This window comes from Peromyscus californicus, unplaced genomic scaffold, assembly GCF_007827085.1.
Source record: "Peromyscus californicus insignis strain IS unplaced genomic scaffold, ASM782708v3 Scaffold_18__1_contigs__length_77618521, whole genome shotgun sequence".
In the NCBI taxonomy this organism is placed as follows: Eukaryota; Metazoa; Chordata; class Mammalia; order Rodentia; family Cricetidae; genus Peromyscus; species Peromyscus californicus.
The window spans coordinates 60,446,120-60,464,147 of record NW_026294480.1 but is presented as its reverse complement, the minus strand read 5'-3'; the positions used below and the strand labels follow the sequence as shown (position 1 = coordinate 60,464,147).

At 37.4% G+C, this 18,028-nt stretch overlaps 1 protein-coding gene across 2 annotated transcripts in view; it reads left to right on the top strand.

Annotated features, from left to right (window-relative positions):
* Homer1 (homer scaffold protein 1) overlaps window positions 1–18,028 on the top strand; it is a 100,121-nt gene that overhangs the window by 45,704 nt on the left and 36,389 nt on the right. For both annotated transcript variants that reach the window (XM_052743564.1, XM_052743563.1), the window contains exons 3-5: window positions 1,236–1,367; window positions 3,875–3,967; window positions 11,551–11,690. In XM_052743564.1, coding sequence (XP_052599524.1) covers window positions 1,236–1,367; window positions 3,875–3,967; window positions 11,551–11,690 — 365 coding nt within the window. The remainder of the gene's footprint in view (window positions 1–1,235; window positions 1,368–3,874; window positions 3,968–11,550; window positions 11,691–18,028) is intronic.

The window sequence follows — 18,028 nt, the reverse complement described above, 5'->3', positions numbered from 1 at the left end:
AATACTTCTTAGGAGTTTGTTTTTTCTTTGAGTAGAGAAAAGGCCTGCTAAGTGATTGAAAGTCTTTTTTTTTTTTGTATGAAAATATATTTTGTGTAAATTAGATTGTAAAAAGCTTGATTATACATTAAAATATCAAAGTCATTTGTATTCATTCATACATTATTTTTTATTTAATTTTATTTTATATATGTGGGTGTTTTGCCTGCATGCCTGCCAGTGCAACACATTCATGCTGGTTGTTTGGAAAGTCAAATAGAAGGTGTCAGGTCCCCTGGAACTAGAGTTCCAGACAGCTGTGAGCTGCTATATAAGTGCTAGTAATTGAACCCAGGTCTTTTGGAAGAGTAGCCAGTTTTCTTAACCCTCTTAACCACTGAGATAGTTCTCCAGCCCCTCATACATTTACTTTTTGAAAGATTCTGTTAAGAGTAAAGCCTGTTTGTTTCCAGAGAATAGCATCTAAGATTAATAAATACTGATCCTCAACATTCAAAGGGAAGAAGCTGACCACATTCAAACCTGTTCGAAGGCTCAGTGGTTGAGCACTTGCCTTGTATGTGCCAGGTCCTGAGTTTGATGGCCACTCTACCAAAACGAGGCAGTAGCTCTAAAACCAAGATAAAAGCAACTGCTAACATTTGTCCATTACCAATTTGTGAAAAAAAACGGCAGGTTTACAAGGTACATCTTTGGGAGCTTGGGTGCTGTCTCAGTCAGTAAAGTGCTTACTTGTGCAGACATGAGGATCTGTTCTATCCCCAGCACCCATGTCAAAAGCTGAACTATGTGGTAATGCTTGTAATCTTAGCATTGGGGAGGGGAGACAGGTGAATTCCTCAGCCTTGGTAGCCAGCCAGCTTAACCTAATCAGAAAGCCCCAGGTCCTAGTGGGAGACCCTTTCTCAAAAACCAAGTTGGACAGCTTTTGAGGTTGTCATCTGAAGTTGTCAAGTGTGCACAGGCGTGCGCGTACCTATATATACACACACACACACACACACACACACACACACACACACACACCCTAACACATACATACCTTTGAAGTTTTTTGGATCATTAAAAATATATCTGTAGTTCTACTAGTTACATGTATCTACATTGCCACAGCTACAACTATCTTTATCTATTTAACTTTGTGGGTTACAAATGATCCTGTTTTTATGTAGCTGCAATGATCTTATATTTAAATGCCTATTGCTTATTTTTGGCTGGCTACTTTTATTTTTCAGGCAATAATAAATAGCACCATCACTCCAAACATGACATTTACTAAAACATCTCAAAAGTTTGGCCAGTGGGCTGATAGCCGGGCAAACACTGTTTACGGATTGGGATTCTCCTCTGAGCATCATCTTTCAAAAGTAAGTTATTTCAGTAATCTCTGAGAAAATCTTTATCTCTAATTTATGTGTCCTAAATATATAATAGCAAACAGAGAATACAAAATACTGGAGAAATTTGTTTAATTTCAATTGTGAACTATAGAACTATAATGACTTTAAAATAAGAATATTAATATAATGTTAAACGTTATAAATAAATGTAAACATATTAAAATAAAAATATCTTTGGATTCCTTATAATTTTGCATAAAGATTTATTATACACATCCAGAATAGTCACCACTGGTTAAGAAGACTTATCATAGTGAATTATCTGTGTAGCAGGAAGGAAAAGTGGGAACTACCTCTCCAGAAGGGATTTTGCTAAAAAAAAAAATTATTTGGAGATGGTCTTCAAGATAAGCAAACATGAACTCTTCCAAATAGTGAAAATTACAGTGAGCAGGAATATAGATTTTAGTTGGATTTTGTTATTGTTGTTTGTTTCTTAATATGACAGCAGTCATGTAAGTTTTTGTTTGTTGAGAAAACTCTGATTTGCTTGGATGTAGAATCTCTGAACTGTCTGCAGTACAGAGTGAGATCCAATCGGCACCAAGAGGAATTTCTCGAGTAATGCTGATCAAATGAATTATGATGGCCAGAAAGACTTACAAAGTGCAGAGCATCACCAGCTAAATACTGGAAATAAAACAGTTGTCCTGCCAATAAAGAGGGCCACCCATGCTTACATCAGGGGCATCTTGAGTTCTTGTGGAAATTACACAGAAAGAATGGATATCGAGAGTGGAAAGGTGCACAGGATACTAAGGTGATTAGGATGAATAGCACTCACCTTGCTCTCTAGAGTCTGTGCCCACAAGACAAAGATTTGTGCTAAAACTTCAGTGTTAATTATTCTGTTTAAAGGGTTTGCCTTTAACAGAATTTCAGATGCTTACATGAGATTTGATATAAACAGAATCTGAAAATTAAGTTGTTCGAATGCAAGGTAAACAGACTCTTGTAGGTAGATTCAGTTCATATATACATTAAACCTTAAGCTTATTTACTGTAGAAATTGTTCAGATCCTTTAAAATGAGTTATTTTAAATGTCTTACACCTTTGTGAATATTTATTGACTTGATTTATAATTAGATAGTTTAGTAGTTGAAATAATCTACTTGTTTTTCTTGTGTTTTAGTTGTAAACATTTCTTTTCATGTATGTTTTCAATATAAATTAAAGTTTAAAGCTCAAAGTTTGAAGCTATTTTAACTATTGCCTTTGTGATTATAACCCATTCTCTATAAGACACTTACAGTGTGAGTGTGGCCTAATAGGACTGCTCTTAGCAAGTCTTACTTTCTAAATATATTTTTGAACTGTGGTATAGTTGTGAGTCTTAGATCAGAGTTTCTCAGTATAGCAGTTCAGATGAATTTCTCTTCCAGAAATGATCTTGAAAAGTTAGATGCTTATTCTAACACATTAGTCATTACTGAGACACTTTATAGAACTTTCTTTGGGTTGTCTGCTAAAGGAGAGAAATTATACTTTTTGCTACATGAATTTCATGGTTTTTCACAACAAAGAGCTAAAATTGTAAGTTGATTTCTGAAACAAACTTTCATGAAATACCTTTTAAGCTTCAGTAATTTTGACAATAAATTAAATCTTTAGTTACGTTTTTTCACGTTACTGAGTAGCTAGCAAACAGAGTAAAGGAGTAGTCAGTTAAAACCTGTCAGTGATACAGTCTCAGCTTACAGCCTCTTACTTGTGTGTTTTGGGAGAGGGTGTCTGGGAATGGCTTTATGTTATAAGAATTTTTTTCCTCTTCAATTTAAAATATACTTACTATATCTGAATATAGTGATAGAATAGCTTCCATATCCCAAACAAGTAGGTACTGTGTGTGACAGTGGTGTTTCTAAGAATTAGCATTTCATGAATAATTTTTTCGTTTTATGACCTTTTATGTTATTCTTTTTCTTTTTTAACTTTATGTTATTGCTTTCTGTTACTGAATTGGCTATTTAGAAGTCTTTGCTAATGAGTTTTTTAGTTGTTAGTGATAATATAATGATATGTAATGTGTCTGTATGACTTACATAATATGGGCATTTATATTTTATTATTAGTTAAAAGCTTTTTCTTAGTATTTTGATGTACAAATAGATACTTAAATGGTTGCATTTTCTTAGCAATTAAAAAAAAAGTATAGTATACGCCTGTCTGCTGATTCTACCACTCATGTGAGTCTTAATAAATTGTTTCTTAATAACCAGAGAAGAATACAGATAAGCCAGCTTACCAAATTCTAACTTCTTGATATGGTGATATTTTGAATAAGATTTATCGCAGCGCTTATGTACAGTGTCTGGGGTTTAGGCTCTTCTCATTTTCATACTACAAGCTGTACTTGTTGGGAGGCTGTGCTGGTTATGTAAGAGTCAGTTCAGAAAATGAAGGACAACCAAGGAAACACAGGCCCTGTGGCATGCTGCTAGTTGGCTAATGCATATAGTCTCTGTGTGTTCAGTTTGCAGAAAAGTTTCAGGAATTTAAAGAAGCTGCTCGTCTCGCAAAGGAGAAGTCGCAAGAGAAGATGGAACTAACCAGTACACCTTCACAGGTGGGTGTGCTGGATCTGCTTTCATGTGTGAGCCCTGCTCACTTCAGACCATCATATCCTTTATGCCAGAGTAAAATTTGGAAGAATAATGGCAAAATTAATTACCAGAGTAGATAGAGAAGTGCACTCTTGATTAGTCTCTACTGACAGAGAAATACATCAGTGTTTACAAGAATAATTTTAAAAATCAATATTAACTCAGATAACCTTTACGTTCCTGTCTTAGTTTAAGTTTTTATTGTTGTGAAAAGACACCATGAATGACCACAGCAACTCTTAAAAAGTAAAAACGTTTAATTGAAGGGTTCACTTACAGTTTCAGAGGTTCAGTCCATGGTAGTGTGCAGACAGACATGATGCTAGAGCTGAGAGTGCTACATCTTACAGACAACAAGAAGTGGACTTAAAGTCACACTGAGGAAAGCTTGAGCAAAAGACACCTCAAACCCTGCCCCCACGGTGACACACTTCCTCCAACAAGGCCACATCTCCTAATAGTGCCACTGGGTCCAATTTCTTTCAAACCACCACAGTACCTAACAGCAGAAGAACAAAAGTACAAAATGATGGACCTGTGTTTTTGTCAATGTTCTTTTACACCGGCAGTGGTAAGACAGACATCAGAGTCTCAGAAAAACAAACAGAAATGTGCTCGCTCGTGTTCTCGAAGCTAGGTGTGACACACCCTGCAGAACCACATGGGAAAGCCGGAGGGAGTAGTTAACAGGCAAAAAGAGCAAAGGAAATCTGTGCCAGACTTTCGCTTAGGATTTCATGGGAAAAGTGGAGAAACAATAAAAATAGTTTAGGATTGGCTAGTTTGAGCAATTTCATTGGCTCTCAGTTTCTACTGGCTTTAATCTAGCTCTGGAGTGATTAAGACAACGGAATAGGTTTCTTCAGTACTAGGCTAGATAAGAAAATGTTTTGTGTGATACTAGCATGGCTAGTTTGACATCTAAGGCCCCTTCCCCACTAGGCTCCTAGTTTCTCTAAGTATAGGCTAGTTCTAAAGGAGAGAAGTAGTTTATCTAGCCAAACATTACAAAATATTGGATAATTGTGAGAGTAGAGTTGCTTATGTACAATCTTGACAACCTGAGTTCTCTCCCCAGAACTCACAAGGTAGACAAGGTGGCAAGAGAGAACCAACATCCATGTCCTCTGTACCTACATGCCTGCTGTAGCTTGTGCATCCCTCCAACATCCATGTCCTCTGTACCTACATGCCTGCCATAGCTTGTGTATCCCCCCAACATCCATGTCCTTTACCCACATGCCTGCCATAACTTGTGCATTCCTCCAACATCCATGTCCTCTACCCACATGCCTGCTGTAGCTTGTGTATCTCTCCAACATCCATGTCCTCTGTACCTACATGCCTGCCATAGCTTGTGCATCCCTCCAACATCCATGTCCTCTACCCACATGCCTGCCATAGCTTGTACATCCCCCCAGCATCCATGTCCTCTACCCACATGCCTGCCATAGCTTGTGTATATCCCCCTAACATCCATGTCCTCTACCCACATGCCTGCTCTAGCATGTGCATCCCTCCAACACCCATGTCCTCTACCCACATGCCTGCCATAGCTTGTGCATCCCCCCAGCATCCATGTCCTCTACCCACATGCCTGCCATAGTTTGTATATGCCCCCACTATAACAATAATAATAATAATTAAAAAAATCAAACATTACAAAATATAAAGCATTGTAAAATTTAAGGCATGTGGTTCTTCCCGGTCATAAAAATCTACTTATATCTAACTATTTGGTAAGCCTCACTAAGTATAAAGAATTCATTTTTATTTTAATTAGGAGAGTTCTACTAAATGTCTTTGCTCACAGACAGCGTTTATTGTGGATTGAAACCAAAGTCCATTCTTCCATACTTGTAGCAACCTGGAATAATTTGGGTGATCTTTGTGAAACTGCATTGGCTCTCTTTCAAATGCTCTACTGCTCCAGTGATTCCTTTAATCATAAAAACCACTCAAAATTATGTGCCAGTATGTATTGGGAGTTCTGATTCTTTAGGTGAATGATTTTCTAGTTACCAAAAGATGCAACACAAAGCACATTCAGTAAGTAAATACACAAAAATATCAATAAAGTTGTAGTGGATGATACATGTCATTGTCTTTAGCTACTGTTTCTCCAGTTATAACTTAGCATTGTGTTTAATTGATTGTAAACTGTTACAAGTTATAAGCTAATTTCTTATCTCTGGTGGAAGGAAAGTCTTTAAGCTTTTGCTTTGGTCAAATGAATATAGAAAAGATGATCATATTTGAAAAAGTGCCATGATATAAAAAGAATGAATAATATCTTAATTTGATCAGCGCTTGAGAAACAGGCCTTAATTTGTCTTTTCAGATATTTCAAGTCTATTAACTTACTGTGTAGGAGCCAGAGAGAAAAGAAGAAAAAACATTTTCTCCTTCCTCCTCTTCCCTGCATTTGTGACAACCACAAACAATGTTTCTCTTTTGTTTGAGTGGAATAATTTAAATTGAATAACTGGTGATAGTAGATAGTAGATAGTCAACATCCTTCTTTTTACTTGAGGAGGTACACTACTTCAGTTAAGAAGATTTGAGACGTGGGACGGGGATATAGCTCAGTGATAGAGAGACGACCTGCATACCAGACTCTAGGTTGGATGCCCAGCACTACAGAAAATGAGATGGGAGCACACAACGAACGGCTCAGCATATAAATCACTTGCTGTGCAAGCCTGTAACCTAAAACTGATCCCCAGAACCACATGGAGGAAGGAGAGACCCAGCTCTTGACCCTAACGCCTCCCACTGTAACACTCATGTGCCCCTTCTCTTCCTTATCCCCTCTCTCTGCTTCTCTGAACCTCCCTTCTCCTTCTACCTCAACAAATACACAACAAACAATAAATTAAATTAAAACACAAAACCATAAGCATTTTCAAGCCAGACAAACTTAAATGTTTTTTTTTTCTGTGACTAGAGAAGTTGTTTAACTCGAGTATTTATACATCTTAGCATAAGTATTATATCACTTTATTGAGAGAGGTGAGTGTAATAAGGATAATGGCAACTTATGGTTATGAACAATGTGTGCGCTAGAGCTGGGCTTGAATTTTGGCACTAACCTTTATTAGCTTTATGAATTAGGTGAGTAACTGGGGGTGGAAGTTGGACATAAAAAATGGGAATAAAACCAACATATTCTCAGGGTTATTGTGAGACTTCAATAAGGATTAGAAAATGCTTATATATAGTAAATCCTTAGGAAATATAGGCACCTGTTGTTGTTGAGTGAGTGTGATCATAATGGTGAGAATAATAATTATAAAGTCTTTAAACAGTGCCTGGCACATAATACTTGTTAGGAAAACATAGATGCCTTTGGTGGCCTAGTGGCTTTGGGTTTCTATTGCTTTGGTAAAACCATGACCAAAAGCAACTTGAGGAGGAGAGGGTTTATTTGGTTACATATCCCAGGTCATAGTCTGTTGAGGGAAGCCAAGGCGGGAACTCAGACAGGAAAGAACCTGGAGGCAGGAGCTAAAGCAGAAGCCATGGAAGAGCTCTGCTTATTGGCCTGCTCCTCATGACCTGCTCAGCTTGCTTTCTTTATTCATGTATTTTTATACAAGTTGCATGTACGCCTGTATGACAGAAGAAGGATCAGATCCCATTATAGATGGTTGTGAGCCACCATGTGGTTGCTGGGAATTGAACTCAGGACCTCTGGAAGAGCAGCCAGTGCTCTTAACCACTGAGCCACCTCTCCAGCCCCCTCAACTTGCTTTCTTACATAACACAGGACCATCTGCTTAGACTTGGCACTGCCCACAGTGGGTTGGGCCCTCCTACATCAATTATTCGTCAGGAAAATGCCTCACAGGCTTGCCTTCAGGCCAGTCTGATAGAGGTAATTCCTTAGTTGAGATCCCATCTTCTCAGATGACTAGTTTGTGTTAAGTTGGCAAAAAACAACCAGCACAACATGCATCAGAATTCTTTTGGAAACTTATTAAAGCACACTATAGTTTCTTATTTAATAAGTCTAAGATGGAGCCCAGATATTTGTATTTCTGCTTTCTTTTCAGGAGATACTGATATGATTGGTCTTATGTGAGGAATGCTGTAGACAAGTCATTCTATCTACCTTCAGACCCTGAACTAAATGGAGTCTTGCCTTTAGACAGAAGTACTCTTGAACTAAGGCAATGTGTACTCCTGGCTGAGACGGAGAGTGTTAAGTTAGCATGAGCCTGTCAGTGTAGCACTGTAAGTGTCAGTCAAGTCTGTGTAGGCTGTAATAAGTCTAGGTGAAGTCTAGAAGAGTAGAACGGGAGTGGGACAGATTGGGACTGTAGGGTACAGGCTCTTTTTGTCTCTTGGAATCAAAACCAATAGTTAGTCTATTAATCAAAAAAGAGAGCTAATGCTTGAACAGGTCTGTGATCCCAAGTACTCTGGAGGTTGAGACAGGATTGTAAAGTATGCCTGGGCTACACACTGAATTTAGAGCCATTCCAGACAACTTAAATAAATAAGATCCTGTCTTAACGTAACAGTAAGTAAAAAACAGGGTTGAGCTATAGCTCGGTGATATAGTGTCTGCTTAATGTACAGGAGGCCCTCGATTGAATCCCCATTATTGGGGGAGAAATGTGAGGAAAACGTTTTAAAGGATTCTTACTTAAAATTTTTATGTTTACATTCAATAATTTTAATTCTCCAATATTTTAATCTAAAACCTTTGAATATGTTGTTGACTTGAATCCTGCCTTTCTTTTCTATGTTTTGATTCTAGCAGACCGACGATACTAACAGTTAGTTGTTGTGGGAGGTCTCTGCAGGCTGTAAAGCAGGCAGGGAAATGAGCCTGCTGAGGACAGACTGAAACTCGGTTCACCCTGATTTAGGTAACTGGTGCGGGGCCAAGATTTCTTGGAGTCTGATATATTCAGATATAGCTTGTATATTTTTGCCATATTTAAGCACAGTACAATTTTGGATAAAGTTTCCAGATAACAACTCATCCCCTTGAGTTCAGCCAAGCTTAAGATATATTTACCATGAAGCTCTTTACAAAGTACATGTATGGCTTCTTCCCTGAAATGGGTTCTCTGGACTCAGAAACAGTGCTCAAGATAAGGATCTAGGGAGAGTGACTGAGTAAGCACAATGCCTGTAGGTATCAGGGCTGGCCTGACCCTAAGATGACATTTAGGCTCTTGTAAAGTACAAATGACATCTCTTACAAGGAAAAGTTTTATGGCCTAGAAGCAATGCTCAAGATTTCGGGGGAAAGGGTCTGGGATTAACAAACATAATGTTCTGAGTGATATGGGCAGAGACTGACTCAGCAGGTAGCAAAGGATTTCCAGGTTGTAAACTACATTTTCCCCCAACGTTCTGGGAGAACGGCCAAATATCTTCTCCCTTTGGAGAGAGCAGGGGAGATCAGGTGTGCGTTTAATTTTCCTGGTTTCTCCAGTGCTTCTCTGTGTACACAGGACCTTTGTGCCCTCTACACATTTTCTTGAGTTTTGAGGTTGTTTTTTTGCTTTGTTTTGTTTTTGTTTTTATGGGTGCGTTTATTTGGGCTTGCAATTCAAAGGGATATATGTTCACTACCTCAGAGAAGGTGAGGCTGCTGGTCACATTGCATCTGAAGTCAGGAGGCAGAGGGAGATGAATTCAAGGTTGTTAAATAGAACTAAAGCTTGGCACTTGCAAAGATATCAGAATATTCTATTTTTATATCTTTTCTCTGATATCTGGTATGATAGTATGTAAAAATACATAGTGTATTATATGTGCTTAATTCACCTGTGAATTTTATTTTACTTTATAGCCATTCACTTTTCAGACATGTTAAAGCATTTCATTTGATTTTAATTAAAATAACTACTCTAGTTTAGCATTCTAAATTGATTAATTTACATAATATTTAATCCAGTTATTAATTATGTAAATACAGTTGGCATAAACAATCTTGAAGGTAAATACAACTGGCTCCTGTTAGGCGTTTAATGCAGTTACTGGGTACAAAGTATGTAAGCAGAGTGAAGATTGACCCGTTCAATCAGTTAGTACATCTTACAATATTACTTAGTGGTTGGAAAGATGGCTCAGCAGTTAAGAGTACTTGTTTTTACAAAGGACCAGAGTTCAGTTTCCAGCACCTATGTCAGGGAGCTTACAACCCCAAGTAACTTCAGCTCCAGGGGATCCAGCGCTCTGCACTCTTCTGGCCTCTGTGGGTACGTGCATACACTCACAAACACACATACCTACACATGAACTAGAGAATAAATCTTTTAAAAAAAATAGATGGGTTATTCAGACTCAGATTTTCTTTTTCTTTCCTTTCTATTCCTCTTTTTCCCCAGGATTTCTTTTCTTTTCTTTCTTTTTTTTTTTTTTTTTTTTTTTGCGGGGTCAGGGGGTTGCGGGGGGGGGGGGGGGGGGGGGGGGGGGGGGGGGGGGGGGCGGCATTGTTTCTAAATGCTTACTGCTTTGCTAATCCTTAATATTGATATAAAATTGTAAAATGCTTTTAACATAATGAAAAGCTTGTTAATCTGCTAGACTTTATATTTAGAACTCTGTGAAAACCCTCCATGAGAGGTCTGAGTTTCAGCAGTCAGAGAAGCAGTGTCTTAAAGGAAAGGTGACCCCTGTCAGGTAGGAGCAGAGGAAACCCATGGCCTTGCTACATGCCGGGCAGAACTGTGCCCTGTGTAAGCACTGTTAGAGTTGCCAGAAGCTGGGTTTCCAGAGATGGTGGCCCGAATGGTGACAGTGTGGGGAATAATTGACACCAGAGGATGGCAGGGTGCTTGCCTGGCGTCTCAACTCCATCCTCTGTGTGTATGACAGTCATCAAGTTTCTCCCCAGATTTTCCTCTCTGACTTCTGCACAGAAGAGAGAGGTATTGAAAATTTTATTGAAGTATGAAAGAATGAGGTGGAATGAGTCTTTCATGAATGTTTGTTAAATAATAAAGGGCCTGTTTTAGTTTAGCTAAAAAGGATGAAACTAAAGAAATTTCATTTCAGGCATTATTTGAATTAGTACAGAGTCTGGTGAGGAAGGATGGAGCTACCAGTGCCTCCCACACTGCCTTACTCCAGAGGTGGTGATGTTTTGTTTTACTGAGACACTGTCTCACGGTGATACTCAGGCTGGCCTTAAGCATACTATCCTCCTGCCTCATCCTCTTGAGTGCTGGGATTGTAGACAAACGCCACCCTGCCCAGCTGCCATTTTTTCATTCTAGAGTAATTTTATGAATATCATTAATTTCACTTGGTTACTTTTATTAACCCAAATATTTTCACGTTTTTAAAATTACATTTCTAAATTGTTATCTTTATAATTTTAAATTATATTATATTTTGGTTAATTTTCTTATGAGTTGCTTTCCTGAAAAAATAATTATCTTTTTTTAATCTAATTCAAATTTTAGTTGCTATTTGATTTCATCACAAGGACTTCATTTAGATGACATTGTGTGCTTGAACAAAAGTGTAACACTTTTTAAAGCAATCTCTTACTCTCTTTTCTCTCTTCTTTTGTTTAAAGGAGTCCGCAGGAGGAGACCTTCAGTCTCCTTTAACCCCAGAAAGCATCAATGGCACGGACGATGAAAGGACGCCGGATGTGACACAGAACTCGGAGCCAAGGGCTGAGCCAGCTCAGAATGCGCTGCCCTTCTCACATAGGTACACGTTCACCTCGGCAATCATGATTCAGTAGGATGTGCAAATATCAGAATGCGCTGCCCTCCTCACATAGGTACACGTTCACCTCGGCAATCATGATTCAGTAGGATGTGCAAATATCAGAATGCACTGCCCTCCTCACATAGGTACACGTTCACCTCGGCAATCATGATTCAGTAGGATGTGCAAATATAGAGGCTTATTTGATTCAGAAACTCTTGAGTGGAAAGCCCAGGTCAGACTTCTTTAATTAATTTGTTGGTTTTGGTTGCTCAAATTGATTGAATGAATATTTTCATTATCTGTGTGGAAAAAGGGATATTGAGTTAATTATACGAGAAACTTTTTCAATGGAACAAAACATAAATCCCTTTTTAGGGGGCTTTTTTTTTTTTTTTTTTTTTCTCCAAGACAGGGTTTCTCTGTGTAACAGCCCTGACTGTCCTGGAACTTGTTCTGTACACCTCTGCCTCCTGAGTGCTGGGAAAATCTCTTCTATTTTTGAAGACCCCTTTTGTTACCTAGTTTTCTGTTTTCATGTGTGTAACTTAAGAATTATACATTGTAATTAGAAGCAATAGGATTCCTACTTTAAAGTGAAGCTTTATTGTAGTCCTAGAGGTGTCATACCACGGTTTCACAGACGACAGTAGACACCAGGCTTGAGCCTGTGAAAAGTAATGACAGACTGTTTTGTGTACCAACAGAAGAAAAGCTTGAATTGCTTCTGAATTTTTAAAAGAATTCTGTAGTCTAAAAGATACAGTGTGTTCTAAATGTGTTATAAGCTAGTTACATTAATTATTGGCCATACTGTGTTATTATTAGACTGTAAAGAGGAATGTGAAATGGTACTATTGAAGTTTTTTTTTTTTAACAAAGCTTATCTATAATCTGCCTTAACATTAATTTTTACTCTTAACTGAATATTAGTTTATGTAAAATTAAGAAAATAGTTTTATTTTACTGCACATTGTTTTTGAGGGACCAAGTTTTAGAAAATTAAATTTTTGCAAAGTTGTTGCAAAGTGAAAGCCGGGGCAGTGGTGGCACACGCCTTTAGTCCCAGCACTCGGGAGGTAGAGGCAGGCGGATCTCTGTGAGTTCAAGGCCAGCCTGGGCAACAGAGTGAGTTCCAGGACAGGCTCCAAAGCTACACAGAGAAACCCTGTCTTGGGGGTGGGGGTGGCGGAGGGAGTTACAAAGTGACATATTTCAAGCTGTCCTAAGTGAATTTTAATTTTCATTTAACTGTATCAAGTAATAGGTTCATAGGATTAAACATATTAGACAAGCACTGAGTAATCTTATCGGGCTGAGGAGGAAGGAAATCAGGCGTTGATTTTTAAGACTAAATGGGATATTTTGAATGTAAGGATGCTCTAATACCAACTCTACATGTAATAGTAAAACATTTTGAAGTAAGTTGTTCATGATTTGAATTACTGTAATGCAAGTGCTTTTTTTCTCTAGCTATACAGAGAGCTGAACTCAGGAAACCCTCATTCCCTCAATCTGACTACCATACATTCATGTTGATTTAGTGAGCAGTCTTTTAACAAGACTGCAATTCTTTGATAGCAATACAAAAATTACATTATTTAATTATAAAGAATGATATTGTAGGATAGGATTTTAAAATATTTTAACTGCATTAAGGAAAGGAAAAACTTCCTTTCTATCAAGTAATATTTAACCTTTCCATTTAAAAGACTGAACTGCACTGATCATAATTATATAGTTAATTTAACACCTAAATTGAACCATCTGTACTGAATACTGTGGCATTTAGAAATAAGAACTTTTAAATTTAACATTTGTAGAAGCTCCTTCTAGTTTATACACTTAAAATTTCCTAAATGTTTGTTGTTTTCCTAATCCTTAATATTGATGTTACTTCCCTAGAATTGGTCCCCATCTAATGACTCTTTTCCTGTGTTCTTGAGTGTCTGTTAGAAATCACTTTTACCTTGAAGATACTTCTGTGACCCATGACTTGTCGTGGAGGATTGATAGTGTTCTAAATAGAAAACCTAGGAGATCAGTTTAACCTTACAATTCTGTTGAAGGCATTTTATAATCATACAGTTTTTCTTATTATTTTAAGAATTCCCAGCTATAGGATTTTATAAATGTATTCCTTTGAATTCAATGATACATGATTCGAGATTCATCTACTTCCTTGATTGAAATAAAGATTTTCATAGGAGGTAGATTATTTACAGTTACTGCAAGAATTCCTGATTGTCAAAAAGATAGAAGACCTCAGAGATGGTATTATTCAAGATTTCCCAAACGATGGTAGTTTCAAATCAACTTAATAGGTCTTTCATGGCTTCTGAAAAAGAAGATAAGTAGCAGACATCAGTAAAGCTGACTGTAGTGTTTCAGTGTTATGCATACATGTGTGCATGCTGAATTACAATGTGAAGCATCATAGTTTGAAAGCATATGCCTTTGGCTTATGAGAAAACTAAATCCTAAAATTTAGTTTATGTGTCCTAGGTCCAGTTGCTTATTAGTAATCACTTTGATTTGACAGCTCAGTTCTTCTGACCCTGCCCTAGTATGTATATAGGTATACATGTCGTAATGCATACATAATAATTTAAAACAAATTTTATGTGTATGGGTGTTTTGCATGCAGGCATGCCCATGCCTGGTGCCCAAAGAAGCCAGAAGAGGGTGTCAGATCCCCTAGAACTGGAGTTACAGATGTTTGTGAGCCACTATGTGGGTGCTGGTATCTGAACCTTGATCTTCTACAAGAACAACAAGTGCTTTTAAGCGCTGAGCCAACTTTTCAGCCTCTGTTGTATTATTTTAAAAGCAAATCCTAGATCCATAATTTCATCCACAATAGTTTCTTAAAATTATCTTGAACTTTTAAGGAAATATAACTAAGCTGTGACAGTTTTATTTTCCCTAATTCAGTGGCATAATGCCTTACCTTGAATTATTTACTACTTTCTTTGAATTTTAAAAACTATACTGCTAAATTAAAGTGTAAGCATATGGGCTCTTACGTACTCTTTAGTCAAGTGCTATAGGACTGTTTTGTGTCCCTTTCATAAACTATGCAAAAATAGTCTAATCGAATATGTTTTGAAGAGTGAACACTCTTTGGTCTACTTTAAATGCTTTCAAAAGCTTAGGAGATGTAAAACAGGAAAACGTGAGGGTGAATGTTTACTAATTTCTTTGAGGGTATGTTATTACATCTTTTCTAAATTGCTTTTTTCTTTATAATTATTTTTAACTTAAATGATAATATCCTTTGGGATTGAACAAAAACTCATTGACAAACTGAAGTGACTTTTGAGGGTGTAATTTGAGACCGTAGTCTTAAACTAGCTGGTAACTAAAATGCATTTAGACCCTAATAGACTAACTTGTATGGACGCGTGTACAAAAGTTTCCCCCTCTTATTCAAGGTAATGGTTTGCTTCCTGGTGTCATTTGTTTGGAATTCTAGAATGTGTTATCTCTTACAATAAGTGTTTAGATTTTTTAAATAAGATTTAAGACAACCTAAATTCTCTCAGAAGTAGTTAGTTTTATATTATTGTAGTGCTGTTGGAATGTGATACTGAAATATACTACTGAAAATTAAAATTTTTTATTTTGTTAATTATAACTTTGGTTCTCAGAGATGCAGTATTATATTGGTAAATAACTGCTATAATCTTTTTGAGAGTTCAGAACTTATATCAGCAGTTTGTGAAGCTATTTTTGTACTGACAATTTTTGATAAGTTTGGCTACTGTAATGGAAAATAGGCTTTTTCAAGCACTGATTATATTTGGAGTCTTCTAACGTTTGGATAATACATTCTTATGGTGCTGCTGGACTTTATGCATTTTGGGGGTACTGCATGTATCTTCTATTCTGTTAGAGATTTCCCTGCCACTTCTTGTGTGTTTGCAACAACTCATTAAAAGGTGTATGCAGAAATACTTTCTAGTATATTGCTTTTTGCTATAAAACAATGTAATAGTAAACACCTGGGTTGATCCACTTATATCTATTATCTAAGTTTCAGAAAGGGACTAGGCCGGGCAGTGGTGGCGCACGCCTTTAATCCCAGCACTTGGGAGGCAGAGCCAGGCGGATCTCTGTGAGTTCGAGGCCAGCCTGGACTACCAAGTGAGTTCCAGGAAAGGCGCAAAGCTACACAGAGAAACCCTGTCTCGAAAAACCAAACCAAACCAAAACAAAACAAAACAAAAACAGAAAGGGACTAGAATTGAAATTATACCTGGAGATTTTTCTGCAATTTCTGTATTTTAGGTAACATTTTAACCAGTTTTTAAAAAATTATTTATATTTAAGTGAGCTAAAGTATACCAGAATGTACTTTTTATAAATTAGATACAGTTTGTACTTATTTGCAGATGTTACAACAGAAAAAAGTGACTAGTGTTATGAAGCCTAAGCACTGCCTGGCGTGCTGGCACACGCCTTTCATCCTCAGGGGATGGGGCAAGTAGAGCTCCATGGGTTCTAGGCCAGCCAGGGTTCCATAGTGGGACCTTGTCTCAAAAGGGTCTAACTTACCATATGCTATGTACATCTAGGCATACATCTCCTTCCTTTTTAAGTAGTAAACAGAACTTAGAAGGTTGTAGTTAGTAGCTAAAGTAAAAATAACAGCTGTAGATAATTTTTGTTTAGATAAATCTATAAAGCTGGGATTTAACTTAATAAGAAGTGATTTTTATCACTGATAAAATTATAGGCAAAAATTTTACATTATACAGTTCCCTTAACTGCTATAGTTGTGACTTTGCATTGTCAAACCTCAAAAATTATGCTAGATTTTTCAGAATTAATATGAAAGCTAAGAAAATTGTGATCATAACTCAGCAATTTAGGAATACAGAATTTACTTTACCATAATTGTGAAAGGGTGGCATTTTTATAACAAGTGCCATCTTGTTAATTTGCTGCTTAAATACTGATCTGCATTCTCTGCAAACTGAGAAGCAATTTATGTCTTTTAAAATAAAATGCAACAAAGAATATAGTTTATCGACCAAGATTGTTAAGTCGTTTTCTGAATAGATATACCTGATATTTTGTCTTAAATTTTTGCAAAACTACTTTTCATTTTCTTCTGAAGTCATCCAAGATTTTGTGGAAATGTTAAAAACTGCTAAAGCCAGCCGGGCGGTGGTGGCGCACGCCTTTAATCCCAGCACTCGGGAGGCAGAGCCAGGCGGATCTCTGTGAGTTCGAGGCCAGCCTGGTCTCCAAAGCGAGTTCCAGGAAAGGCGCAAAGCTACTCAGAGAAACCCTGTCTCGAAAAACCAAAAAAACAAAAAACAAAAACAAAAAAAAAACTGCTAAAGCCTTTTGTGAGGCATTATCACTCAGTATAGGTTATTTATAAGAAGAAATGATTCTGTGAGACCCAGACATTTCTAAGCTACTTCCAGTATGGGTTAGTCCCTTGTCTCCCTTTTCCAGCTGTTCCTGTTAATGAAGGAGGGTATGGAGTCATTCATCTCCAGTGGCTGTCAGCTTCTTTCTACAGCTGTCTAGCTGGAGTTAGCTATGTGTTACCTGGCCATGGATGAGATTGGTGTAGACTGTGATCTCTTCCCTTGGAGGACTTTTAAAAACCATTGTGTGGATTCCATTGGAGAGAGGTTTATGATTTGGACAGGTCAGCTCTGGTACATAAGGAAAATGCTTTTATTTCTAATTTGATTTTACTTTTAAGAGTATTAAGGGTTGAGACCAAAATATAACAAACGTAGAGAGAGGCAGACAAGCCACATACATAGTGAAATTTGTGATATGGGTGATCGTAAAGAATGATGAGGAGGTTAAATGGAGTGTGTAAACTACTGAAGTTTTTAGAAGTGAAGCCAGAGGGGTGTTATCTAGTGACAGCTGACTTCTTCCAGACCTTTGAAACTAACCTGTAAAGTCAGGCAAATGCTTGTTTCAGACATTAGACTCACACTTCACATGAAAATAAAATGACAGTTTGCTAAAGAATGTTGAAAGTCTGCCCCAGTGACTGCCTTGCTGTGGAGTATCGAAAGTGTGGCTATGAAAACTATTGAAACGACTACACACTGTGTTCCTTTATGTCAGTTTGCTGTTTGCCATTACAGTTTAGCAGGTTGACCAGTATGTTCATTTTTATGACTTTTACTAAACTGAAGTTTAAAAATAGTAAGACTTTGGAGAGAGAAGGAACTTTGACCATTGTGCAGTTCAGAAATCACTTCATGGGCTGGAGAGATGGCTCAGTGGTTAAGAGCATTGGCTGCTCTTCCAGTGGTCCTGAGTTCAATTCCCAGCAATGGTGGCTCAGAACCATTTAC